General features: G+C 41.0%; 3 protein-coding genes and 1 long non-coding RNA gene across 6 annotated transcripts in view; 2 read left to right on the top strand and 2 right to left on the bottom strand.

Moving 5' to 3' along the window:
• Positions 1-24,035, bottom strand: part of LOC311295873 — a 183,348-nt gene that overhangs the window by 31,764 nt on the left and 127,549 nt on the right. The window lies entirely within an intron of this gene.
• LOC311295855 (uncharacterized protein) overlaps positions 1-24,035 on the top strand; it is a 260,836-nt gene that overhangs the window by 206,209 nt on the left and 30,592 nt on the right. The window lies entirely within an intron of this gene.
• Positions 134-24,035, bottom strand: part of LOC311295870 (elastase-1-like) — a 199,550-nt gene continuing 175,648 nt past the window's right edge. The window contains exons 2-5 of the mRNA XM_084417410.1: positions 848-984; positions 610-752; positions 372-521; positions 134-242 (exon numbers count right to left, since the gene is read on the bottom strand). Of these exons, the coding sequence (XP_084273536.1) occupies positions 231-242; positions 372-521; positions 610-752; positions 848-968 (426 nt within the window). The 5' untranslated portion in view covers positions 969-984 and the 3' untranslated portion in view covers positions 134-230. The remainder of the gene's footprint in view (positions 243-371; positions 522-609; positions 753-847; positions 985-24,035) is intronic.
• Positions 13,589-20,183, top strand: LOC311295856 (uncharacterized protein). 3 transcript variants are annotated; one of them, XM_084417391.1, is made up of 4 exons: positions 13,589-14,528; positions 14,616-14,669; positions 14,750-15,124; positions 15,209-20,183. In XM_084417391.1, the coding sequence occupies exons 1-4, from the start codon at positions 14,525-14,527 to the stop codon at positions 15,772-15,774; spliced, it is 999 nt and encodes a 332-aa protein (XP_084273517.1). In that variant the 5' UTR covers positions 13,589-14,524; the 3' UTR covers positions 15,775-20,183. The 3 variants fall into 3 exon arrangements, with proteins under 3 accessions (XP_084273517.1, XP_084273515.1, XP_084273516.1); XM_084417389.1 differs by having other exon boundaries at positions 15,209-20,182; XM_084417390.1 differs by having other exon boundaries at positions 13,589-14,669.

The raw sequence follows: 24,035 nt of genomic DNA, 5'->3' as shown, positions 1-24,035 counted from the left end.
AAACAATTTAAATTTCCACTTAAAAAAATAACTTAAAATAGTTAAGTGCTCTACTAAATGTATTTATTGTTTTTGATTAAACTGGATTAAAGAAGGTCACAAATCTTTAAAATGATTCAAAAGCAGCCCAAGATTAGATGTAAAGTTTATTGTAAATATTGTTTGCCATTGCAGATGGTAAAAGCTGATAAATGGAGGATGTTTTTCTTTCATCTTCTCAGTTTTTCCACTTATCCAATGATCTGAAATGAACAAAATGGCACAAGAAATATGAAATGAAAACAGGGTATTATAAGATACAGTCATGACATTGATTGCTTGTTAGTTACTTATGTAAAGTTTTATTATAATGATGATATAATTGCACTTACTCCACTAATCCAGCTGCTGTAGGCAGACACACGAGTGAAGACTGTTGGCTTCTGGTAGGCATTACAACCCAATGATGACACAAAGCTGGTCACACCATGGACGACGTACTGACCGCTGACCTGACAGTTCAGAGGACCGCCAGAATCACCCTAAAAACAGCACAACAGGAGACAAAATTAGACATTTTACTGCAGTATGAAATAGATCATGATCTGTTTGCCAGCCAGTCTTTCTCACATGGCATCCAGACAAGCTGCCGCCACCAGCGCACACCATGGTGTTCTTCACGGTGCTTCCCCACCAGTCGCTACGAGAGCAGGTACTGTGGTCCACCACGGGCAGGTAGGCCTGTTTCAGCTGAGCGGAGAGTGACCCACCAGCTTAATGAAGATCACATCCATGAGAGGAAGGAATCAGGAATAAGTACATGCAAATGATTTCAGGCAACGTCAAAGCTATCTGAAGTGAAACTGACTCTGTGTGCGGCCCCAGCCGGTGATGTAACAGTTGTTGTTGTGGGGCAGAACCTGTCCAGAGGGTGGAAGGGTGGCCAGCTGCACATACGTGTTCAGAGAGGCATCAGAGGACAGACGCATAAGAGCGATATCATATCTGAAAAACAAAGAACACACATCACAGTCTACAAGGTGCACTTCATTTCTCATACTAGGGGGTGCTATAACTTTAGAAGATCTTTAATATGATCATGTATGTTGTGTTGATGACGTAAGTCCAGGTAGTCGTGCATGAAACTTATGTCAAAAACTCAATAGAGTAAAATATGCTTCTTTGATATTATCTGTAATTGTAGATATACAGTTGCATGTGCGGCATTAAAGTTAAATGCGTAATTGTTGATATATGTTGTGTTTACTGTCATTAGTGCAAACAATAAGGCAGCACTTTATTTTAAGGTTACACGTTACTACATGTACTTTTATATTACTACTATAGTAATAACAGTAACTAATGCCTAATGCCTTATAATTACAAGTAACTATGCCTAAACCAAACCCAGTAACACTTTATTTTACAGTGTGAAATCAAATTCTGCATAGAAAACTTTAACTGCTAGCCTTTCTGCTGTTACTCGTGGCTGCTGTGGAAGTGCATTCTTCAGGCATCAATTCAATCGAGATAACAGCGTCTTCCTCTATTATGCTAAGGTACATTTCACATTTCTGCTTACTAAATGATCTTTATATAGGCAAGCCTATCTACAGGGCATAACATTTGGTGTGAGGTTGGGGGTATTGGGTAGAGAGAAAGGCTTTTCTCTGTTCTTGACACACAGTACAATCTTTTACTCGGGCCTCAATGTCAGCATCTGAATTTGGCCACCACAGGTAACTCCTGACCAGGCCTTTCATCCTCGACACACCTGGGTGAGATTGATGTAGCCGTTCCAGCAACCCTGAACGTCCTTGCTCTGGAACGATGATGCAGGCTCCCCACAGCACACACCTGTCTTGAACACTGAGCTCTTGTTGTCTCTGTTTATAAGGTGCAAATTCATTTGTATTACTGTGATCAGGCCAACCTTTAAGCACATACTCACGCACTCTAAAGAGGACAGGATCTCGAGTTGTCCAGTGTTTGATTTGCTCTGATGTCGTCAAAGGACTAACAATGCTCTCCAACATCAAGACATGATCCTCCTTCAATTCTTTGTCTGGAATCTCTGGAACAGGAAGACGACTGAGGGCATCTGCATTTCCATCGTCCTTGCCCACTCTTTAAGAAATGACATACTCGTATACCCCCAACATCACTGCCCATCTCATAATTCTTTGAGAGACCATCTGTGGCACAGCTTTGAGTTCATTCTGTAAACTTAGTAAAGGTTTATGGTCTGTAGAGATCACAAATTTACGGCCATACAGATATTTATGGAATTTCTTTACCACGAACACTACAGCTAAACCCTCCTTCTCCAGCTGTGAGTAGTTTTTTTCTGCTAAGTGTTCGTGACACAAACCCAATGGGTCTCTCCGTTTCATCTGCCATACGATGTGCTAACACGGCTCCCACACCATATACGGATGCATCACAAGAAAGCAAAAATCCTTTTTGCTCATCATAGTGGATTAACACACGGTTAGATTCTTTGGATTTTTTAAAGGCTTCTTCTTGTTCCTCTTTCCAACCCCAGGGGACGTCCTTCTTCAAAAGCCTGTGCAATGGAGCAAGCAGTGTTGAGAGGTTTGGCAGAAACCTGTTATAGAAATCCAACAGTCCCAAATATGCTTTCAGCACGGTTACTGACGTCGGTCTTGGTGCATCTTGAACTGCTTGGACTTTTCCGGGAACTGGATGAACACCAGTGGCATCCACTTTGTGTCCCAGGAAAAATACTTCCTTTTCCAAGAATTTACACTTTCCCCTTTTCAACCTCAAACCATACTCCTCATATGCTCCTGATCATCTCGTCCTGTCAGCAAGATATCGTCCAGATATACAGTGACCTTTAGAATGTCTTTCAGGACCCCTTCCATGGTCCTCTGGAAGATTGCTGGACTGGAACTAACTCCCCCAGAAAGGTAATCTGGGGTACGTGAACAATCCTTTGTGTGTATGCATGACTCATATCTAACTTGCTGTGTTTTTCACCTCCAGCTAAAACTGCAAACATGTCCTCCATTCTAGGAATGGGATACTGCTCCAGTGACGACTCTCTGTTAATGGTTACTCTGTAGTCATCACAAAGTCTTACTGACCCTTCTGGCTTTAAAACCGGCACAACAGGTGCTGACCACTCTGAGAATTTCACAGGCTCTATAATATGGTCTTTAATCAGGCGATCAAGTTCAGCTTCAACTTTCTCTCTCATAGCAAAAGGCAGTGACCTTGATTTAAAAAAAAATGAGGCTTTGCATCACTTGGTACATGAATCTTAGCACTGGCTCCTTTTAATGTTCCAAGTTCCTCTTTGAAAACTGTTTCATGTTTCCTTAAGATGTCTTGCAACAACTCTGAGCTGTCTTTAATTTTACTCACTTTTTCCCAGCTGAGTTTCAGGTCTATGAGCCATGATCGTCCTAATAAATTAGGCCCAGATCCTGCCACCACCACTGAGTTCTTTGATAAGCCCTTTGTGTTTTACTTTGACCTTGGTGGTACCTAGAAAGTGCACTGTATGTTTTTAAACTGAGAGAGCTTGTTTTGAGTTCAGGCAAGTTCCAACACAGATGTTTTTTCTCGGTGCGACCGATTAGTACAGACCAATACTTGACCATTTTTCAGCAGCAATAATCAGCCAAATTTGCAAGTCCGTTCAGTTCAGTGGCATTGTTTACGTTCAGTGCCTCCAAAATGGCCGACTTCCGGATTGATGACGCGTAGTGAAAACCCTCTATAAGGCCAGACAACAATACACCCCACTGGGGCTATTTTTTTCCTTTACTCCTTTCAAAATGAAACTTTACACAATGAAAGTACCCATTAAAAGTAAAAAAATTTGTATTACAAGTTTCTTTGACAATGAATTTTAATATGCAAATGAGCTATACACTAATCAAATATGCCCAAAATATACCCAAATAGGCTTAATTTTTTCCTTTACTTCTACCACAATAAAACTTTACATAGTAAAAGTATACATGAAAAGGAACTTTTTTTTGTATTTCAAGTTTGGTTTGAAATGAATTTGAATATGCACATGAGGGCCACACTTATTGAATATGTCCTGATTTGCATAGGCAGAAACACCATTCATATGCATGACAAATACATCAGCCCAATCTTCATCCAATCAGACAGAGAATATTACTTGTCCGATGTATGTGTATATATATATTACATACATAGTGACTTTATGGTTTCTTGGCCATAAGTCAATTAGGCCTAGTGTTGAGCTCATTTGCTTGATTTTTCAAAGAAACTTGTAAAACAAAAATGTTACTTTTCATGTATACTTTCACTGTGTGAGGTTTGATTGTGGTAGGAGTAAAGGAAAAAATAAGTCCATTAGGGTGTATTTTGGCCATATTCGATTAGTATATTGTTCATTTGCATATTCAAATTCATTTTCAAAGAAACCTCTAATACAAAATGTTTTACTTTTCTTGTAGACTTTCATTGTGTAAAGTTTTATTGTGGTAGGAGTAAAGGAAGAAATTAAGCCTATGCGGGTGTATTTTGGGTATAGCCTATATTCGATTAGTGTATAGCTAATTTGCATATTAAAATTCATTTTCAAAGAAACTTGTAATACAAAAAAAAAAATTTACTTTTCATGGGTAGGCTACTTTCATTGTGTAAAGTTTCATTTTGATAGGAGTAAAGGAAAAGAATAGCCCCATTGGGGTGTATTGTTGCCTGGCCTTATGCCACACATCTCGGATTGATGAGAATTTAACATATTTCCTCAACTAGGAATTCTTAGGACTTTTAGTATGTTGTTCTGGACAACTCATAGAAATGATCTAAGCTGAAAAAAAAAATATTTTACAATTAGTTCTATTTTTGGCTCCAAAATGAGTTACTTTGCCTGGACTAAAAGTTCTGACTTCTATCCTCGTCGCCATATGTTGTATCGTAGATACGAAGGGAAAACGGACACTTCTGGATGGTCTCTTTTTTGTTAGGACTCATCTCTGTAGCCAGCAATACACACACAAGCGCGCACACACTGCACGCCCTTCTCAGCTTTTAACAGTGCTAGAGCCCACAAACACAGTGCGCCACCGCCCCCTACTGGACAAACACACTTAGTATTTTTACATGCTGTGCAGTCATTCTTTTGAGCATTTTCATTATGCCATACATCAAAACAAACCTTACACCCTAGATTTGAAGGCTATGTATGTAATAAATCAATAGTAACTACATAAATAGCTCAAAAGTGCAATAAACTAAAAACTAAAAAATTAAAATAGTTTTTTCTACATATTTTATTAAATACAGATATATCACAAATCTCAAACTAGTCAATGTACCTCAAACATCATCCTCAAACTAGTCAATGTAAAAAACTTGCATAAAATATTTTAAAACTATACACAATTGATTTGAACTGTTTACATAAAAAAAATGATGAAGCAATGATAAAAAGAGACAATAACAAAAGTAGAACGCAATAGAGTCATGAATAGAGTAGCATACAGCAAAAGGGAGTCAAATTTCGCAGCTTGTGACGTCACAACATGACGTCACAACATGTGCACAGAACGTTTATTTTTTTTTATTTTTTTTTATTATTATTTTTTTATTATTGAAATCTTTCCAGGGGCCCGTTCTTCGCACGTCGCTAACTCAGTTAGCTGGATTTGATTGTTGGCGATTTGGCATGATCTTGGATTGTTTGGTTCTTCGACGCTCATCCTGGACTTGCTGTCATAGCAACAGGTGCGCAAACTTAAACCTGCTCGGGAGCAGGCTTATTTCATGTTAACAGGATTAGATCCCGGCTTCATAAGCGGAGCTGATACGGGAAGTCCAGCGCAGCGCGATAGTGCACTTTCTTTCTGAGATAGCCTATATATTTTTTTCTCGTGATTCGTGAGATTGTCGTTTTTTGTCGCTTTTATGTTTAAAAAACAGTTTTAGTGTTTTTTTGTGGCATTTCCAAGCCACTTATGTTGTAGACCCAATGTTGTAGGCTAAAGCAGTTTTTTTTTTTTTTTTTTTTTGGCTATCATATTTTTTTTATGAAGATCATACAATCATGACCATGCCGAATTACAGATATGTCACTCAGGCTTCACTAACTGATTGGTACCATAGACTATAGGCTACCATAGACTGCCACCAAGGCCTCAATGAAGGGGATTATGTGAACAGAAAGGGGGTTCACAATGTAAATGTGCAGCCCAGTTACTATTGTGATTCTTAATATTCCAGATTAGTAATATTATATCAAATAAAAAAAGGCAGTTGACTAAAATCTTCCATATCACAAATGTGAAAGCAAAATGGCCAGGATCTGTGCATGACTTAAGAATTTTCAGAGATTCACATTTATGCACATTATTTGAAAGTGGTAAGGAAAGTTCCACAATTAAATATCAAGCTCACTGTATTACATACACTTATGCTGATCCTAACAGAACTGCATTTTTTCATAGGTGATTATGACATGTTCCTGCCTGCAGACAGGTGTTTTATGACCCCATTCCCTGACCCAAACCAGTTACAATGCAGCTCTAGCCAGGACAAGGGCACACAATGAAATGAACTTTGGCTTACTAAAGGGAAGATTTCAGTGTCTGAGGGGTTGCACACCTGACAGGGCCTGTGACATTGTTGCATGTGCCATATTACACAACATTGCCAAAAAAAAAAAAAACCTTTTCATTAAATGTTTAATAAAAGACAAATATGCTTAGTTCCTTGAGTTTTATTTCAATTGTTCTTTGTAAAGAAAAGCCAGTGGTCAAGTGATATTAATTAGACACATTCCTCATGCAACAAATAAAAAGGAAAAGTTGGCTATACACTGCCCACCTGTAGGCCTATGTCTCCTCTGTCTGACTCTTCTGTAGGCCTTTCTGTAGATGTGGAATCCTGCAACTTATATTGCAGCCATAAAGCATACAAGTATAAATTAAGTAAAGTTATTTATGCACTTGCAGGTAGGCTAGTTCCTCCATATGACAGTTATCTGAGAGGGTTTATTCACTGTCCAGTGCAATGGAAACAAATGGACATTACAAAGTCTTATACTTTCTTTCCTTTGGAAAGTTAGAAAATGTCCACTTACTGCACATATTTCAGCCATCACTTTCTTGTGAACAGATACAAGTGTTGGTGTATTATGTAAAAGTGCACAAAAGAGGAAAACACAATGTCATTACAATGAACTACACTCGGGAAAAATGGGATCAATAACTCATGGCATAATATTTTTACATTAACATAAGTTTATCAGTTTTCACTTTCACAAGTCAAAGCAATTCATCATTACTCAAGATTTAACAGTTGAAATGACTATACGGCCTTAATTTAATGCAGCAAAAATGATTTTACAGTGTAGGCTACTAAGATCTTTTTTTTTTTTCTCAGCCTTTTTCTTGGTTGCTTTTATAAACAGACAACCATTTATTTAACAGTGCCTTTTATAAAGAGACTATAATATAACAAAAAATTACCATTATGTAGAATATTTTTGTACTTCACTTTTATTAGTTCCCATGTTCTAGTGTGGTGACTCTGACATTACAATGAACAAAGTAATTATGCAATTATTAAAATACAAAAATATAGGCTAATAAGTGATAAAAACATCTAACATGGCCACTTCTAACGGATTTAAATTGTCTGCTACTTTTTGCCAGCCCTCTCTCCTGGCTTTTGCAGACTTTGAGGTGTTCCCTGGCGTTTTGATTAAACATTAAAATTCCGAATAAACTTCGACTATTAGTTCTTGCTCTGCTGAGGAGAAAAACTGAGCGCGCTCTTTGGCCACGCTGAACAGCCAATAGCAGCGTTGCTGATCAATGTTTCTACTATCGATACATATCCCCTTTTAAACCAGCGCATGAGTGCGCAATTATCTCAGATGACTCAATCCAGCGATACTAATCATATACGGCAAGTGTGTTCGAAGAACCGAGTTAGCCAGGTCATGATTCGCACGATGATATCATCTTGGATATGTCATTTGATCTCGGATGTAATAAGCAACGTACGAAGAACGGGACCCCATTTGTCTAAACACATTTACTAAATCTAGCCATCATTTTCCAATATCATAAACACATTTCACATGAAGACACAATTCACAAAACACAATCCTCCGTTCTCATAAATCTTAACTCATTTTTCCTTGCTAAAACACAAGTTGCAAAAGAACTCTGCTCATATTCTCAAATGAAAGCTCATGTGATGCAAAATGCTTGCCACAGTCAGCAATATTTGAACACAATGAACACACCTGGCGTCATTCATTACACACAACGACTCAAAATTGAAGACACTTGTTGCTAATGCTGTGACCACATGTATAAAAGCAAGTTCAGAGTGCACAGTTTGCTGAAGATTCCAAACAAACACAATGGATGAAGGGAGAGTCAGGGGAAGAGGAATTTGAGTCAGAGGAGGGAGAAGAGCTGGCCATGGAAGAAGAGGAGCAGGCCAACGAGGAAGAGGAGTTCAAATCAGAGGAGGAAGAGGAGCAGGCCAACGAGGAAGAGGAAGGAGGCCAACAAGGGAGAGGAGAAGGTCCAGGAGGGAGAGCAAGACAACCTCGCACCATCATTACGGACGAGATGCGAGCAACAGTCATTGACCATGTCATTGTCCATGGCATGACAATGGCTGAAGCAGGACTAAGAGTCCGTCCAAACCTGAGTAGGTTCACCGTGGCCACCATTATCAGGGCATTCAGACAACACAACATGTATTGTACTCTATTGCTTTCTTTGTCACAATACAATTTTACAAGCCTGCTAAAGTAGTCTATTGGTTTCAAATTGGAATATTGGTTACTGTATTGTAAAACATGTCAATTGACAACACATGTTTCTTTCTTTAGAGTTGAAAGAATGCCACATAGAGGTGGGAGGGTTGCCATATTTACAGCGGCACAAGAAACCCTCATTGTGGATATGGTTCTTGAGAACAACCTCATCAGACTCCGGGAGATCAGAGACAAAGTCATTGCCGATAATGTCAACTTTGAGAGCATTGATGATGTCAGCTTGGCCACAATAGACAGAGTTCTCCGGCGCCAAAAGATGCGGATGAAACAGGTCTATAGGGTTCCCTTTGAGCGCAATTCTGCGCGACACAAAGACCTACGTTACGAGTATGTGCAAGGAAGTATACATCCATGTTCACAGTACAGTTAGTGGACATACTGTGTTGCTCAGTGGCCTACATTACGTCTGGACAATACTGTGCTACCTGATTGACTGTTGTTCTGAACACCTGTGCACTTTCACATTTTCACAGAGGATATTACAGTTGGACGCGATGGCCAGACCTCATGAGTACCTCTTCCTGGATGAGGCTGGCTTCAACCTGCAGAAACGAAGGCAAAGAGGCCGTAACATCATTGGCCAAAGAGCCATCACTGAGGTTCCTGGCCAACAGGGGGGTAATATTACTCTTTGTGCGGCCATGGGTTCGGAGGGGCTTGTCCACCGGCATGCTGTCCTTGGGTCTTACAACACCCAACGTCTCCTCACCTTCCTAGAGGAGCTAAAAGACATCCTCCTGGACCGTCAACAACACCATCCTGGGCCCGCACATCACATTTATGTGATCATTTGGGACAATGTACGCTTCCACAGAACAAACCAAATCAGAGAGTGGTTCACCACCAACAGTAACCACTTTTTAAACGTCTGTCTGCCACCCTACTCCTCTTTCCTGAACCCTATAGAGGAGTTCTTCTCATCGTGGAGATGGAAGGTTTATGACAGACAACCATACACTAGAGAGAACCTCCTAAGGGCAATGGAGCTGGCCTGTGTTGACATCCCAGTGGAGGCCTTCCAAGGATGGATTCGCCATTCCAGGGTGTTTTTCCCGCGGTGCCTGGCAAGAGACAATATAGCCTGCGATGTGGATGAGGTGATGTGGCCCGATGCAGCTCAGCAACATGATGCCGCACAGTGATTGTGGTGTGTGTGTGGTGTGAATAAAGTAAATAAAAAAACTTCACACCCTGATCATGTTTTCAGGAGTACTGTTGTGTGCAATAGATTCTGTTTTGCATTGAGTTGTGTTACAGTAGTGTACACACAGAATTTACTATAGATTTATACTCTTCATATGAAACTCACAAATCTAAATGCCTAATCCTCTGCAGAGATCTAAGAAGATCCATTACTGTAAAGTTTAAAAAAATATGCATTGGTAGTTATGAAACAAAGAACCTTCTCACAAATTGAGCATTGTGTTTTCAATTGTTTTACTGTAGTGTGTAATGATGTGTATAGTGTTTACATTTTTGAAAGCTTCGAGCTGCTCTTTTGGTGTGAAAGTTTGAGTTTTGAAGTGAGAAGGTGTGGTTGTGTTTATGTAGCTTTAGAAAAGGGTGTTGTGTTTAGACATTGGGGAACATGGAGGAAACGTTTGTGAAATGTGTTTTAGCTTTTGAGAAAAACTGTAATACAACAGTGTTAACTCCCTCAAGTGACGTGTTCATATAGCTGTGAATTCCCGCCATCTCCCTCGCGCTCGTCATGACTCATGCAGCGTCACTTTGAGAAGTTGACAGCTCGTTGCCTCTTAAAGGAGAACTCCGGTCAATTTTAACATTGAGCTTTTTGTCGAGTTTAGTACCTATGATCACGCGCGTGAACTCGACAATCGACTACAGTAGTTAATATAGGGCACCATGTGTCAAAATGATTGATGGCTTCCGGTTGTCATTGACCTTCCGGTTGACCTTTCCGGTGTCCTTCCGGTCTCTATTGTTATGGATTGACCTATTGACCCTCCCTATCCGTCAATCATGTGGTTTTGACAGTTAGTTTTGACCTATTGCCCCTCCCTATCCCTTCGATCATGTGTTTTGACAGGTGGCCTTCCGGTGTCTTTCCGGCATATGTTGTTATGGTTTGCCGTATTGACCTTGCTTTGATCATGTGATTTTGACAGAAAGTTTGAAGGCTCTGTTATATATATATAGGATATGGGATATGTGTCAGCATCTCCTCAGCATTCCTGAGTACATTGTGAGCCCCTTTGGAAAGTGAGAAGAAAAAGACAGAGTATTGTGCCTGTATGTGTGTGTGTGTGTGATTGTGCGCGCGTCCTCTGACATTCCTGAGGTAACAGTGAAAGTGAGAAGAAAAGACTGAAAGTGTGTCACACAACCATTGAAAAACAATTATACAAGCAGTTAAATGTTTATAGAGAGCGCTGAAGAAAAACAACGTACAGGTTATGAAAATCAGTGTGGTGTCTATCACACAAAATAATAAATGAATAAGGATTTTACTAAATACTAAAACCTACCACAAAAAGTTGAAAACATTCTGTTCTTTTAAAGTATAAAATAATTTAACAGGTTGAAAAACATTCTATTCGTTTAAAATTGTATAAATTAATTGCTTATAATATAATATAAAATTACATAGTGGTTCTCTCTTACAGCACCATCTGCCGGTCTCTGACTCCTAGGGTTTATTCAGCGATCAGAAAGAGACATTGTGTTAGGGCTAAAATCCTAAAATTTAAAAAATGTTTTAAATGTAATATATTATTAAAAGTCGTAATAATGTTTTTAAATTCAATACATTATTAAAACTGGTAAAACAAAAACACAGTTTTTTCCTGAATTAGCTCACCAGAGCACTCAGAGTGGTGCTCGTGCATGCGTCTATGAGCGCGTTCTCTCTGGCTGAGTTCAGACCCCCCCTCGCATTCCAGAGCAGTGAAAGTGAGAAAGGGGTTTCCTAAATATCGCACTAACTAAAGTTGAAAAAACATACTCAATATAAAATAGGATATTAAGACAACTATTTCGTGACTTAACGCTGATGTAAGCGTCTTTGTAAAACAATCATTATCTCTGGTGGACTGGGTTGAATATGGTAGTCATCAAAAAACACAGATGCTGGACATTTTTGCGGATGGTTCGACAGGTTAAAATAAATTATAGCTAGTTAGTTAGTTAGTCTATATCCTGCTTTGCACTTTCTATGCTGAGTTTGCGGTCTGTATTTGCTGAATCGGCTATAACACTGATACACAGCGGTCGTATTTTTTCTGGTATTGACAGTCATTTGTTTAAAACACAGATGCTGGTCATTTTTGCCGGTCGTTTGGCAGTTTGAAATAAATTATTACCTCTTCACTAGGATGTGGGAATCCTGCCTCGTGATAAAGCATTTCCTGGACACGAATTTATTCCTTATACAATAGCCCCATCTCGTGGCGAAAGTATCGTTTTTCACTACAGTTTCACTACAGCCAATAGGTCTATAAATAAAACGTCTGGATTTCAGCCAAACCATCAGTTTTGCCAACTCTCTACCCTGACCATCTCTGCTCACCTTTTCAAGATGCAAAAAAGTAAGTGTTTTATATTATTCTGCTGTTTTTCTACATTAGGAATAATTCATTACTGGTTTTAATCATTGATTTAATAGTTGCTGGCCTGCTATTGCTGCTGTGTTTAATCTAAAAAGATTGTTTTAACTATTGTATTTCTATCTGCTGGCTGCTGTTTTAACTTTTGGGTTTAATCTGTTATTTTTTATCTTTTGGCTTTATCTGTTATTTTTATCTGTTATTTTTTATCTGCTGTCTGCTATTGCTGCTTTATCTGCTATTTTTATCTGCTGGCTGCTATTACTGTTTTTAACTACTGTCTTCTGGTTTTAACTGATTTGTCTGCTATTGCTGCTTTTATCTATTGGCTTTATCTGTTATTTTTATCTGATGTTTGCTGTTTTTATCTGCTGTCTGCTATTGCTGCTTTATCTGCTATTTTTATCTGCTGGCTGCTATTACTGTTTTTAACTACTGTCTTCTGGTTTTAACTGATTTGTCTGCTATTGCTGCTTTTATCTATTGGCTTTATCTGTTATTTTTATCTGATGTTTGCTGTTTTTAACTCCAGTGTCTGCTATTGCATGTTTCATATGTTAAAATCTTTATAGCTATATTATTTTCATCGTTGTTATATTAATCAGGTAATTGTGAATCTTTTTTATCAAAAGATGGGTTATCATATCATAATTTCTTGGTTATTAGACTCTAGACACATAAATCTGATCGCCATCTAGTTTTATTATAATTTAGTGCGTTTCCACATCGCATTACCCATGACTTTTATTATGAAAACACGTGGCTTCCCTCGGCTTTTATTTTGAAAAGACGCTGCCATCCTGTTGTTACATTAGTGTTTTAATCATCCTATGTTGGTTTATTTTTTACCCCACTGCAACATTGTTTATTTAAAAGAGCACTTATTTGTCTTAATATCAGCTAATGTAACGTTATTGTGCAATCAGCGCGATGTTCTAGCCATCTGATCTCATTTCTGCATCCTATTAGGCTTCGTGGCCTACCATTATTTGTGTGCTAATGGGGGTTTATGTTCTATGAGTTCTACGTGTTATTGTTTATGGTTCTGAAGCTAGGTCGATTTGTTTTCGCGATGTTTTAAAACATAAAAGCCTGTTTTAACACTGTACAATGGTGAGGCGGTCCATTCACCATGTTTGTTGTTGTTTAAACCGGCGTCACGTAGCTCCCCCTAGCGCCGGGGGGGGGGGGGGGGGGGGGTAAGAACTACATCCTGTTTTGGTAAAATTGTTCCTCGACTGTGGTTTAAACCGAATCCATATAGCGCTCTGCTGTCATCGTGTGGTCGTTTTTGTTATTGCACACGGCTTGTTAAATATCTCTATCGTCTGGTCGTTATTGGTATTACACTCTGTTTGTAAAATATCTCCATCTTGTGGTCGTTATTGGTATTGCACCCTGTTTGTAAAATATCTCCATCTTGTGGTTGATATTGGTATTGCATCCTGTTTGTAAAATATCTCCATCGCGTGGTCGTTATTGTTATTGCGCCCCTGTTTTGTGAAATAGGGCCATCTTGTGGTCGTTATTGATATTGCATCCTGTTTGTAAAATATCTCCATCTTGTGGTCGTTATTGCTATTGCACCCTGTTTTGTAGAATATCTCCATCCTGTGGTCGTTATTGTTATTGCACCCTGTTTGTAAAATAGGTCCATCTTGTGGTTTTTAATTGCTATGACATGTTGTTTTGATTTATTTTAGGATTGATAATCTGTTTAACTAAGTTAGTTTTAAGAGCCATCTTGTGGTTTTAATTGCTATGACAAGCTGTTTTGTGAAATAGGTCCATTCTGTGGTTAGTTTTATTTATTTTAAATTTATTTATCTTTAAATATATTTTATTTAGTTATTTTATTTATTTTTAAATCTATTTATATTTAAATTGATATTTATTTTAGTTAGTTAATTTATTTATATTTAATTATTTTTTAATTTATTTATATTTAATTATTTTATTCATATTTTATTAATTTTAAATTTTTGTAAATTCCATGCTGTGTGTGTGTGTGTGTGTGTGTGTGTGTGTGTGTGTGTGTGTGTGTGTGTGTGTGTGTGTGGGGCGGGTCGTGTCATCAAATTTGCTAAAAGAACAAGCATTTTAGATTCAAGCGTTAGTCGCGCTCTCAAGGCTGAAGGATCGAGATCCGGGTTGCATTACATGTTACATGCGTATGTGTTTTATTATTCACGGTTGATGTTTATAAAATCAGCTCACTAAATTGTCTTTCATGCATAAACAGGTTTTATATTTTCCAGGCTCGAATACCACGAATATTGAATTGGTCGCCTTCCAAGCCATTAATGATGCATGTGAGACCTTATCTTTTATATTGTTTTATAAATTAAAATGAACTTATTTCAATTATTTTAACTAAATTTTTAATCCGCAGTATCGGCTGTGGTAGATCTTACGAAAGATGATGATGACGGTGAGAGTGCTGGACCGAGTGGTGAACCTTTGAGAAAGGTCAGAAAGACCGTCGGTTCCAGTTCCAGTTCGCACAACGATGATGGTGAGAGTGCTGAACCAAGCGGCGAACCTTTGAGAAAGACCATCGGTTCCAGTTCGCCCGGTACCCCACCAGCCGTTCCACTTGCCGCCCCACCCCCCAGTCCTATCACCCCACCTGCCAGCCCTCCTGCCACTCCACCTGCCACCCCGCCTGTCATTTCCCCTGGTACCCCGCCTGTCAACCAGTCACCCGGTCCATCTACCAGCGGGGCAAGCAGTCAGCAACCCAGTCCTGACACGACTGTGTTTTACGGTAAGAATAACTACATTATCAAAAGTTTAAAAATCCAAAATTGAACCGGACCATTAAGATTTTTGTTATTTTTCTACACAACAGGTTCAACCGGTGTGACGGCCTGGGATAGTGATCAACTGGAAGCATGGGAGTGTGGTTCTTGGGCGAGTGGACGCGGCGATGAGGTAGAGGCCATAAACACTAATCAAACAATTGATGAAAACAGTGATTTTCACCAATCATCAGAAGAAGACGAAGGAGACATTGAGGATGAAGAAGTAGCGTCAGCAGCAGGGTCTCAGACGGTTGATGATGACGGTGCTACTCCTCTGATGCGCACGCTTATCGATTCAATAGAATCATTGAGACAACAGTCTCGTGATGCACACAGCGAAACACAAAACCGTATAGAGACAGTGAACGTTCAGGTTTGTGACACACAGATCGAAACACATAGTAGATTAGCCTCATTGAGCTCTGATCTTCGCAGCTCTCAGCTGGAGGTACATAGCAGAGTCGATGCGCAAGATCGATTTATTCAAAATCTGGCCGATGAAATATTTCGACGTATCAATAGAAACGAACGCATGTTCACCGAATACCATCGTGAACTGGTACTTTTGGTTCATCATCTTCTTCTCATTCTCGTCGAACAGTCAGATGAGTAAAATGGATTTGTTCATGTATTGATTTTTATACACTCTGATTTTATATTGTACTATTTCATGTGTGCTTTTTTTATACTTTATATACTCTGATTTTGTACTATTTCACATATACTCTGATTTTGTACTATTTCATATTTGCTTTTTACATATACTCTGATTTTGTACTATTTCATGTTGAAGTCTGAGATCTAAAATGGACGGGTCAGACGACACAGAACTGTCGCCGGATGAAATTGAAATGCTAAGTATACTGCCCGATTCTTTAGAACAGTATTTGTTTAATCTAGAATCCCCTGCTATGTTGGATCTTTTTGAATTAGCTGTAAATCCAAATATGAATTTGTTTGATCCTCTGCTAAGCCTAGACAACGACCCCGTTGTACAACATGGCGGTGTTTTAAACAGCCCACCATCTACCGACCCTGATCCTGACAACACAGAGCACCCTGCCGATAATGATACTTCACAACCGTCCGCATCAGGTAATGTCGATTCTACTACACAGACTCGATTAAGCCGTACGGACACTGATAGATTGATTCGCGAGGGTGGGTTCGTTAACGGATATCATGTTTTACCACGACCTCGTTTCAATAGCGTAACGTTGAGAAGGAGTACGAATCTGAGAGAGATTAACTCTACAGATTTGGCCTCTTATCACATCCGCTTACACGATATGTTGAGTGAGATTGTTTCCTATGCTAGAGAATTTGACCCCAATGCCCCCGTAATCAATATTACATTGTCGGCTCCCAGTCTCCAAACACCCGTCAGTGGGGTTTTAACTCACGGTAATAATTACGACGCGGATTCACTTCTCGATCAAATTGAAAAAGTTTTACAGAGCAACAATCGGCTACTATCTGACGACGCTGTTGAAATTGAAGCGTCAGTAGCCATGAACAGACAAGGCGGAGGTCGCCGGAAACTCACGGACCTGGCCGTCGACCAAGTGATCAAAAGAAAAAAGACGAGTTTATTCTGCCCCACAAATATTTCAAATAATTTGTGCTTCTCCATCTGTCTCGTCCGTTTCCTTAATTCCCTATTACCAGAAAGCGAGTTAGAAAAACTGGCTGCCGTCATCCAAAACAACGTCGGCTTCTCAATCCAAGACAAAATCGGTCTTGGCGACATAGCCTTGTTTGAACGAGCGCTAGACATTAAAATCGTTGTATTTCACAGATCTAACGCCATGGTCTTAGAAACGTACAAAAATTCTGACGAACCCCACCCAAAAACGGTTTTCCTGTATCTCCACAACGACCATTACTACATGATAACGAGTTTGACGGCATTCATGGGTTCGCCATACGTGTGTCCATTTTGCTACAAATCTTACACCGACCGCAGACACCATCATTGTAAGCACGTCTGCAATGTGTGTTTTGACGCCGATTGTCACACGTTTCCTGTAAGAACTATACATTGTCCCGATTGTTTGCGTTTCTGTAAATCTGCCTATTGTTACGAAATGCATAAAAAAAACTCACCTCCCGGTCAGGAATACCCAGCCTGTGATATGATTAAATACTGCAAGCTATGTAACAGACGTTACAATGTTAAACCGGGCGACAAGAAAAGTAAACATATGTGCGCCGCGGACAAATGCGTGCATTGTCGCGAACGTCTGACGGACGAGGGTGAGCATCAATGCTTCATACAACCTCTAGAGCCTAAGGAACCCTGTGAGAAATACATCTTCTACGATTTTGAAACGCGTTACGAAAATGGTAGGCACGTGGCTAATTTTGTTTGCGCCATCACATTTAAAGGGAAGAAATTTACGGCTCAGGGTACCGACTGCATAGCTAAGCTAATCAACCACTTCAGACAGCCTCGATACGAAGGCTACTGCTTCATAGCTCATTACGCCTCCAGATTCGACTCCTTTCTAATCCTGGAGTATTTTTGCAAAGCCGGGATCGCGCTTGAGGTCATAATGCAAGGGTGCAAATTAGTCTTGATGTACGATGAGTCGTTTGCCCAACGATATATCGATAGCTACTCATTTTTCCCATTCGCTCTCGCCAAAATGCCCGCGGCGTTAGACTTAACGACGACTGAAAAAGGCTACTTTCCCCATCTTTTCAACAGGGTGGAAAATGAGAACTACTTCGGCCCATACCCCGACAAAAAGTTCTACAACTACGATAACATGTCGGATAAAGACAGAGAAAAGTTTGATGAGTGGTACCGCACGGTTGGGGGTAAGTTCTTTGACTTCAAGAAAGAACTGTACGCGTACGGCGTTAACGACGTCGTCTTATTACGCGAAGGGTGCTTGAAATACAGAGAGTCTTTCGTACAATGCACCGAACTCGACCCTTTTGCGTTCACGACAATTGCCAGTTGTTCGATGGGGGTCTTCAAAACACATTATCTCGCCAGAAACACACTCGCCCTCACGCATAACAAAGCGTACGTCCATCAGAATAAGGCCTACTCAAGCGGTTCGATCGAATGGCTAGAGTATGTAAAAAAGACTCGAAACGTAGACGTTCACCACGCCGTAAACCACGGCGAAGTATCGATTGGTAAATACTTTTTAGACGGCTACTACGAGCAGGACGGCGTGAGGCACGGCTTAGAGTACGCGGGTTGCATCTTCCATGGTCATTGCTGTCGCTTTGAACCCCACGAGTTGCACCCGTTGTCCGGAGTGCCCTATGGGGTTCTCAGGAACCAGTTTGACGATAAGGTTGAAATTCTGCGGAACGCGTACGGTTTGCAAATCGAAGTTCTTTGGGAATGCGAATGGACCGACATGAAAAAGACCGATCCCTCCGTGATAGAGTTTATGACCGATTATTCCGCCCCAGAGAGATTGAACCCACGAGAGGCCCTGTACGGGGGGAGAACGAACGAACGCCTATAAACTGTATCACAAAGTGACCGGAGATGAGAAAATAAGGTATCTGGATTTTACTAGCTTGTACCCTTTCTGTCAGGCCAGGAAAAGCTACCCGATTGAACACCCCCAAATCATTTTCACAGATTTTGAACCGATTGAAAACTATTACGGCCTTATCAAAGCGACCGTGTACCCTCCCCGTAAATTACTGCACCCGGTTCTCCCTTACAGATGTCAAGGAAAACTCATGTTTCCATTATGTAGAACCTGCGCGCACGACCAAAACCAGACCACGAGCTGTACCCACACGGACGAGGAAAGGTCCCTCTCGGGGTGTTGGGTCAGTATCGAACTTTTAAAAGCCGTCGAGAAGGGTTATGTGGTAGCCAAGATAGACGAGGTTTGGCATTTTCCACAGCGGTCAGACACGTTGTTCGTCGAATACGTAAAAACGTTTTTGTGTTTGAAACAACAAGCGTCCGGCTACCCGTCCAATGTCGTCACGGATGCCGAGAAAGAGACTTACATTCGAGAGTATTTTGAAAAAGAGGGGATTAAACTCGACCCCGAAAAGATCAAGCACAACGCCGCCCAGAGGGCAATCACGAAATTAATTCTGAATAGTTTGTGGGGACGCTTCTCTTTAAGACAGAACTTGCCTCAAACAACTCTGGTGAGCGATCCCGAAGATTTCACCAGAATTGTTTTTGGTAATACCGACACGTTGGCGTATTTCTCATTCGTCTCAGATGATGTGGCTCTTGTCCAGCATAAACCACCCAAAGAGGATGTTTGCAAGGCGCGCGACGTGAATGTTTTTGTAGGCGCTTTCACTACCGCGCACGCCCGACTGGAATTGTACGAATTGATGGACAGACTAGGAGACCGCCTTCTATACTCGGACACAGACAGTGTTGTATTTGTGTCTAGAGACGGTGACTGGGAGCCTCCTCTGGGCGACCATTTAGGGGAGCTGACCAGCGAATTAGACCCCGATGATTATATAACCGTCTTCTGCTCGAGCGGTCCCAAATCGTATGGTTTTGACACGGCCAAAGGTCAAGTTTCGATGAAAGCTAAAGGTATAACTCTCAATGCTAAAAATTCCCGAGCTATCTGTCTCGAATCCCTGATTGGTCTGGTTGACAGCTATGTGACGTCGAACGATGGATCCAAATACATCCTGGCTCAGACTGAAAACATTGTTCGAGATAAAAAGTCACTCACATTGCACAACAAATCAGTCGTTAAAAGGTTTAAGGTCGTCTACAATAAACGTCGGCTTTTAAGCGATTATAGCACGCTTCCTTATGGCTACTGATCAGATGATGCACAGAGGGTCTCAGGATGTGTCCGATTTTGATTTCAGACTCCAACACCCTTTCTCGTGTGTCATCAGCGGCCCGTCCAATTCCGGAAAGTCTTATTTTGTAAAACTTTTGTTGGAAAATGGGGTGAATATCATTTCCAAGAAAATTGAAAACATTGTTTGGTTGTATGATTGTTGGCAAACTTTGTACGATGATTTACTTCAATTGTATGACATTAAATTTATACAAGGAATACCCCAGAGTCTGAATGATGATGATTTACTGCCTGTCACCAAGACAAACCTTTTGGTGGTGGACGATCTCATGGAGCAAGCTAGCAGTAATGTTGAACTCCAACGTTGCTTTACTCAATATTGCCACCACAGGAATCTCAGCTCTATTTACATAGTGCAAAATTTATTTGCACAGGGTAAGTCCAGCCGAACCATCAGTTTAAACGCCAATTATATGATCCTGTTTAAAAATCCTCGGGACGTCCATCAAGTGGCGATGCTAGGTCGTCAAATGTACCCCGGAAACACAAAATACTTTATGGAGTGTTATCACGACGCGGTCGACCGTCCTTTCGGGTACCTAATGATAGACTATAAAGCAAAAACTCCGGAGCAGTACCGTCTCAGAACAGGATTGCTTTCCGACCGTCAAGTGGTTTATATTCCGAAAAAAAGAAGAACGTGATCAATCGTCATGTCCGCCAGACTTTGTAAACATCTGCCTGTGTTAAAACTGCTACATAAAGCCAGTCCTAAACAACGACGTCTTATTTTACAATCGGCGTCCGACGAATTCATTTTAACGCTCTGTGAAGTGGCTCTTAATATCCTATATGGCACAATTCCGGTCAACAGGCAGCAGTACCAAAAACTGAAAAAGAGAAAAGCGGATATTAAATTTGTAGCCAATAAAAAAATTGGCATAGCGGCCAAGAAACGAGTCTTCAACCAGAAGGGCGGATTCCTGTTACCGCTCCTAAGCGTCGCTGTACCCTTTATTTCGAGCTTGATAGCAAATCGATAGGATGGAGTATGCCGAGAAGATGTATTTAGTCCCGCACCATCAACTGGATAAGATCAAGAGCGGAAATGTTCGTGAGAACATTCAACGGAGCGTGGAGAACGATTTGGATGATACCATAAGAAATATTTTACAGCGGACTGATTTGAATACTTACGAAAAAGCCAAACTTTACAGCAATTCCCTGAGCAGGTTTTTGGCCATCGTTAAACAAGGCGATCGTGAGAGTAGTGTTTTAACGCTTTCGTTACCCCATACCGATCTCGGTCATAAAGATGAACCACCGACTGCTGCTAACGTCGAAGACGGCAAAGCCGAGGAGGCTGTTGTCGACGAAGTTCTGAAGAATGTACCTTCGAGAAGTGTGAAAAACAGCAGATACATATTAGACAAGATGTCTAAAGCTAAAGGACTAAGCGCATGGAACGAATCGGGGGAGTTTGTGTTCAAGGGTAAAGTCATACAAGGTTCACACATGCTCGATTTGTTAAGAAATGTTACGGCCTCGCACAAAGTTAGGGATGACCGGAGACCTCTAGGCTGGTCAGAGTTTCTACACGCCTTTGCCGAATTAAACATCCCATTTTCTACAGTGCCGAATCAACAGGTCAGACGCACGATTAACTCTCTAAAGAGTAAACCTGTAGAGGCCGCATCACCTCCTGTTAGACCTTCAAAAAAAAAGGCCCGGAGATATTCACCTCGCTTGGCTCCAGAGTTCAAAGACTCACCATTTAAATCACCGTCTTCCGAACGAGGACAATGGTTAGAATTTTAACGACTTTCTGTGAGCATTAAATAAAAGACGATAAAAAAAAATATAATTGTTTTAAGATTTTTTATTTATACATCAAACACGTCTGCACACAATGAACGCAGGATAACATTTTATCATTACAAACATATGGTCTTAATCTCTTCACAAAGAGGGATACCATTTTATCATTTTTGATATAATCATCGGTGTATAGTTTCATCACGTGGTTATAGTCGCGACCTCTGGCTAAATGATACAGAAAAAAAACACAATGCTGCCCGCAGGTATCCGATGAAAAATCCTGGACACATTTGTCGGAATATAACACGTCCACGTCGTTGGTTGTTAGAAAGTTGTTGATAGTGATTGGAAAGCGGGGGCTGTTGGGTGGATTACCGAAGCTGTCAAAAAAACAAGCGGTTCCCTCTTGGGTTAAATAAACCGCGACCCAATGCTCCCCCGGCAATCGAGCAGGGTGGGTATTAATGATACCCATCGACGGTAAGATCCTCAACGGTTTTTTGGGTAGTTGATCGCTCGGTAGAACTCCGAGAAAATGAGTCCTGCACGTTATTTTATCCATGATGGCGGTGAGTTGTAGCGTGTTCATCTCAATAGTAGTCGAGCAGTACCTGTCTGCGGTTAGACACCTCAATGATGCTGTCGAATACGGCGTAAATTAATAAATTAACGGTATTCGGCAACGGTTGTCTGAAACGAGCTTCGAGTCTGATATTTCCGGACTTGATGAGGGAAATGTGCTGACCGCAGTCTTCATCAGGCGTAAGATTAAATGCATAAAGCGTGTATCCGTTCAGGAAATCGACCCTGTCGATAGAGAGCGATTGATTTTTAAGGTGTCTTCCTGTCGTCATCGCCAACTGATAAAATTCGCGTACTGCCGAACCAGCTTCGAAATTTGGTTGTAGAGGCTTGGCGGGGAATTGTTGTCCGTCGACGTAGACGGCTAGGAACTCCAGATCATAATGTTTGAATGCGAATGGATTTTTTCCGTAGGACCCTGTGAATGCGTCATTGTCGACCATGGCAATGACGATAGATTTTGGTAGGGTTCCTAAAAACAGATTTTCTTGATTTGAAACACGAGTCCCCTGAGGTATGGAGAAATTTTTTACACACACCCTATCTATGGGGTACTTGGCCGTTGTCGAGAGTAACGCCTGAGCATGCCCCAGTCTCACCGGCGGTGATACAGAGACTTTCTTGACAAATAGGGACGCCGACTCTATTTTTATTTTGTAAGCCACGTCGTCGGACCTCATCAGACAGAATTCATCTTTTGCTCGAATGAAGCGTATCTTGATGTCCACGCCGTTCAACATAAGTTTTTCTTGAAAGAATATATCGCTGTGTATAGGGGCCAGCAGTTCCACCTCATTGCTTTCGCTGGTGTAGACTGCTCTCATCGTCAACCCCGCGTTACGGCCTTCGGGGTCAGCCACATCCATGTGACCGGCTGTGTCTTTGTAAAACAGTCCGGCGGAGAAAAGAGATTCCAGCGCATCTTTACTGTAGTTGATCAGACTCTCGATGATACAGCGGTAAGGGTAAGTCGAGGAACTCTGGGATATCAGACGGTCGCCGAGGGTCACGTCGACTTGTGAAAAAATTGTGGCTCCGGGGTAATTTATTAGACCCACCTTCGCAGGGTTTGCGATGTCTGCTCCATTTGGTCTCGTGATTTTCAGACGTGTATAGAGCATCGTGTTATTTAGATCCACGTAATCGTCGCCGTTGCCTGCGATAAAAAACTCTAATGGTGCGGTGTCCGATATGGCGGATAATGGGGCTACTTCTAAATACCCGTTTTTCTCAATAACAGTCTGCGTCATTGGAACCGTAAATAAGTCCAACTCGGACTTGATGCATTCTCCCGACATACGATGCAGTAGCGCCATGTTAGAATATGGTTTTTACGGATCTCTTGACCGATGCTTTTCGACTAACAGACTTGTTACGTTTTCTGCGTATGACTGGACGCTTCTTTGTTCCTCGTGTTGTTTTCTTCTTCTTACCCAATTGACCACGCCTCCTTACACCCGGTGGTTTAGACATCCTCTTACGGGCCATGACCATCAGCCCAGATCCGTCTTGAGCATTAGCATTATTGCTATGCGCACGCGTCAATACGTTTGAGACGACGTCGGACACTATATTTTTAGCGGCGGATTTTAGGTGGGGTTTCGCGATGCTAAATCCTCTTTTTAACAGAGGTATGGCCATCCTGAACAGACCTCTGAAAAGTCCTCCTAACCCCGCGCCATACATAACCCCTCCTCCGGCA

This window comes from Rutilus rutilus, assembly GCF_951802725.1.
Source record: "Rutilus rutilus genome assembly, chromosome: 8".
Lineage (NCBI taxonomy): Eukaryota > Metazoa > Chordata > Actinopteri > Cypriniformes > Leuciscidae > Rutilus > Rutilus rutilus.
Note: the sequence above shows the minus strand (reverse complement) of the source record. Positions and strands in the feature narration are given on the sequence as shown.

Excerpts from the sequence above, each read along its gene's own strand:
- LOC311295856 (XM_084417389.1), top strand. The coding sequence starts at position 18,876 with ATGTTTCCATTATGTAGAACCTGCGCGCACGACCAAAACCAGACCACG.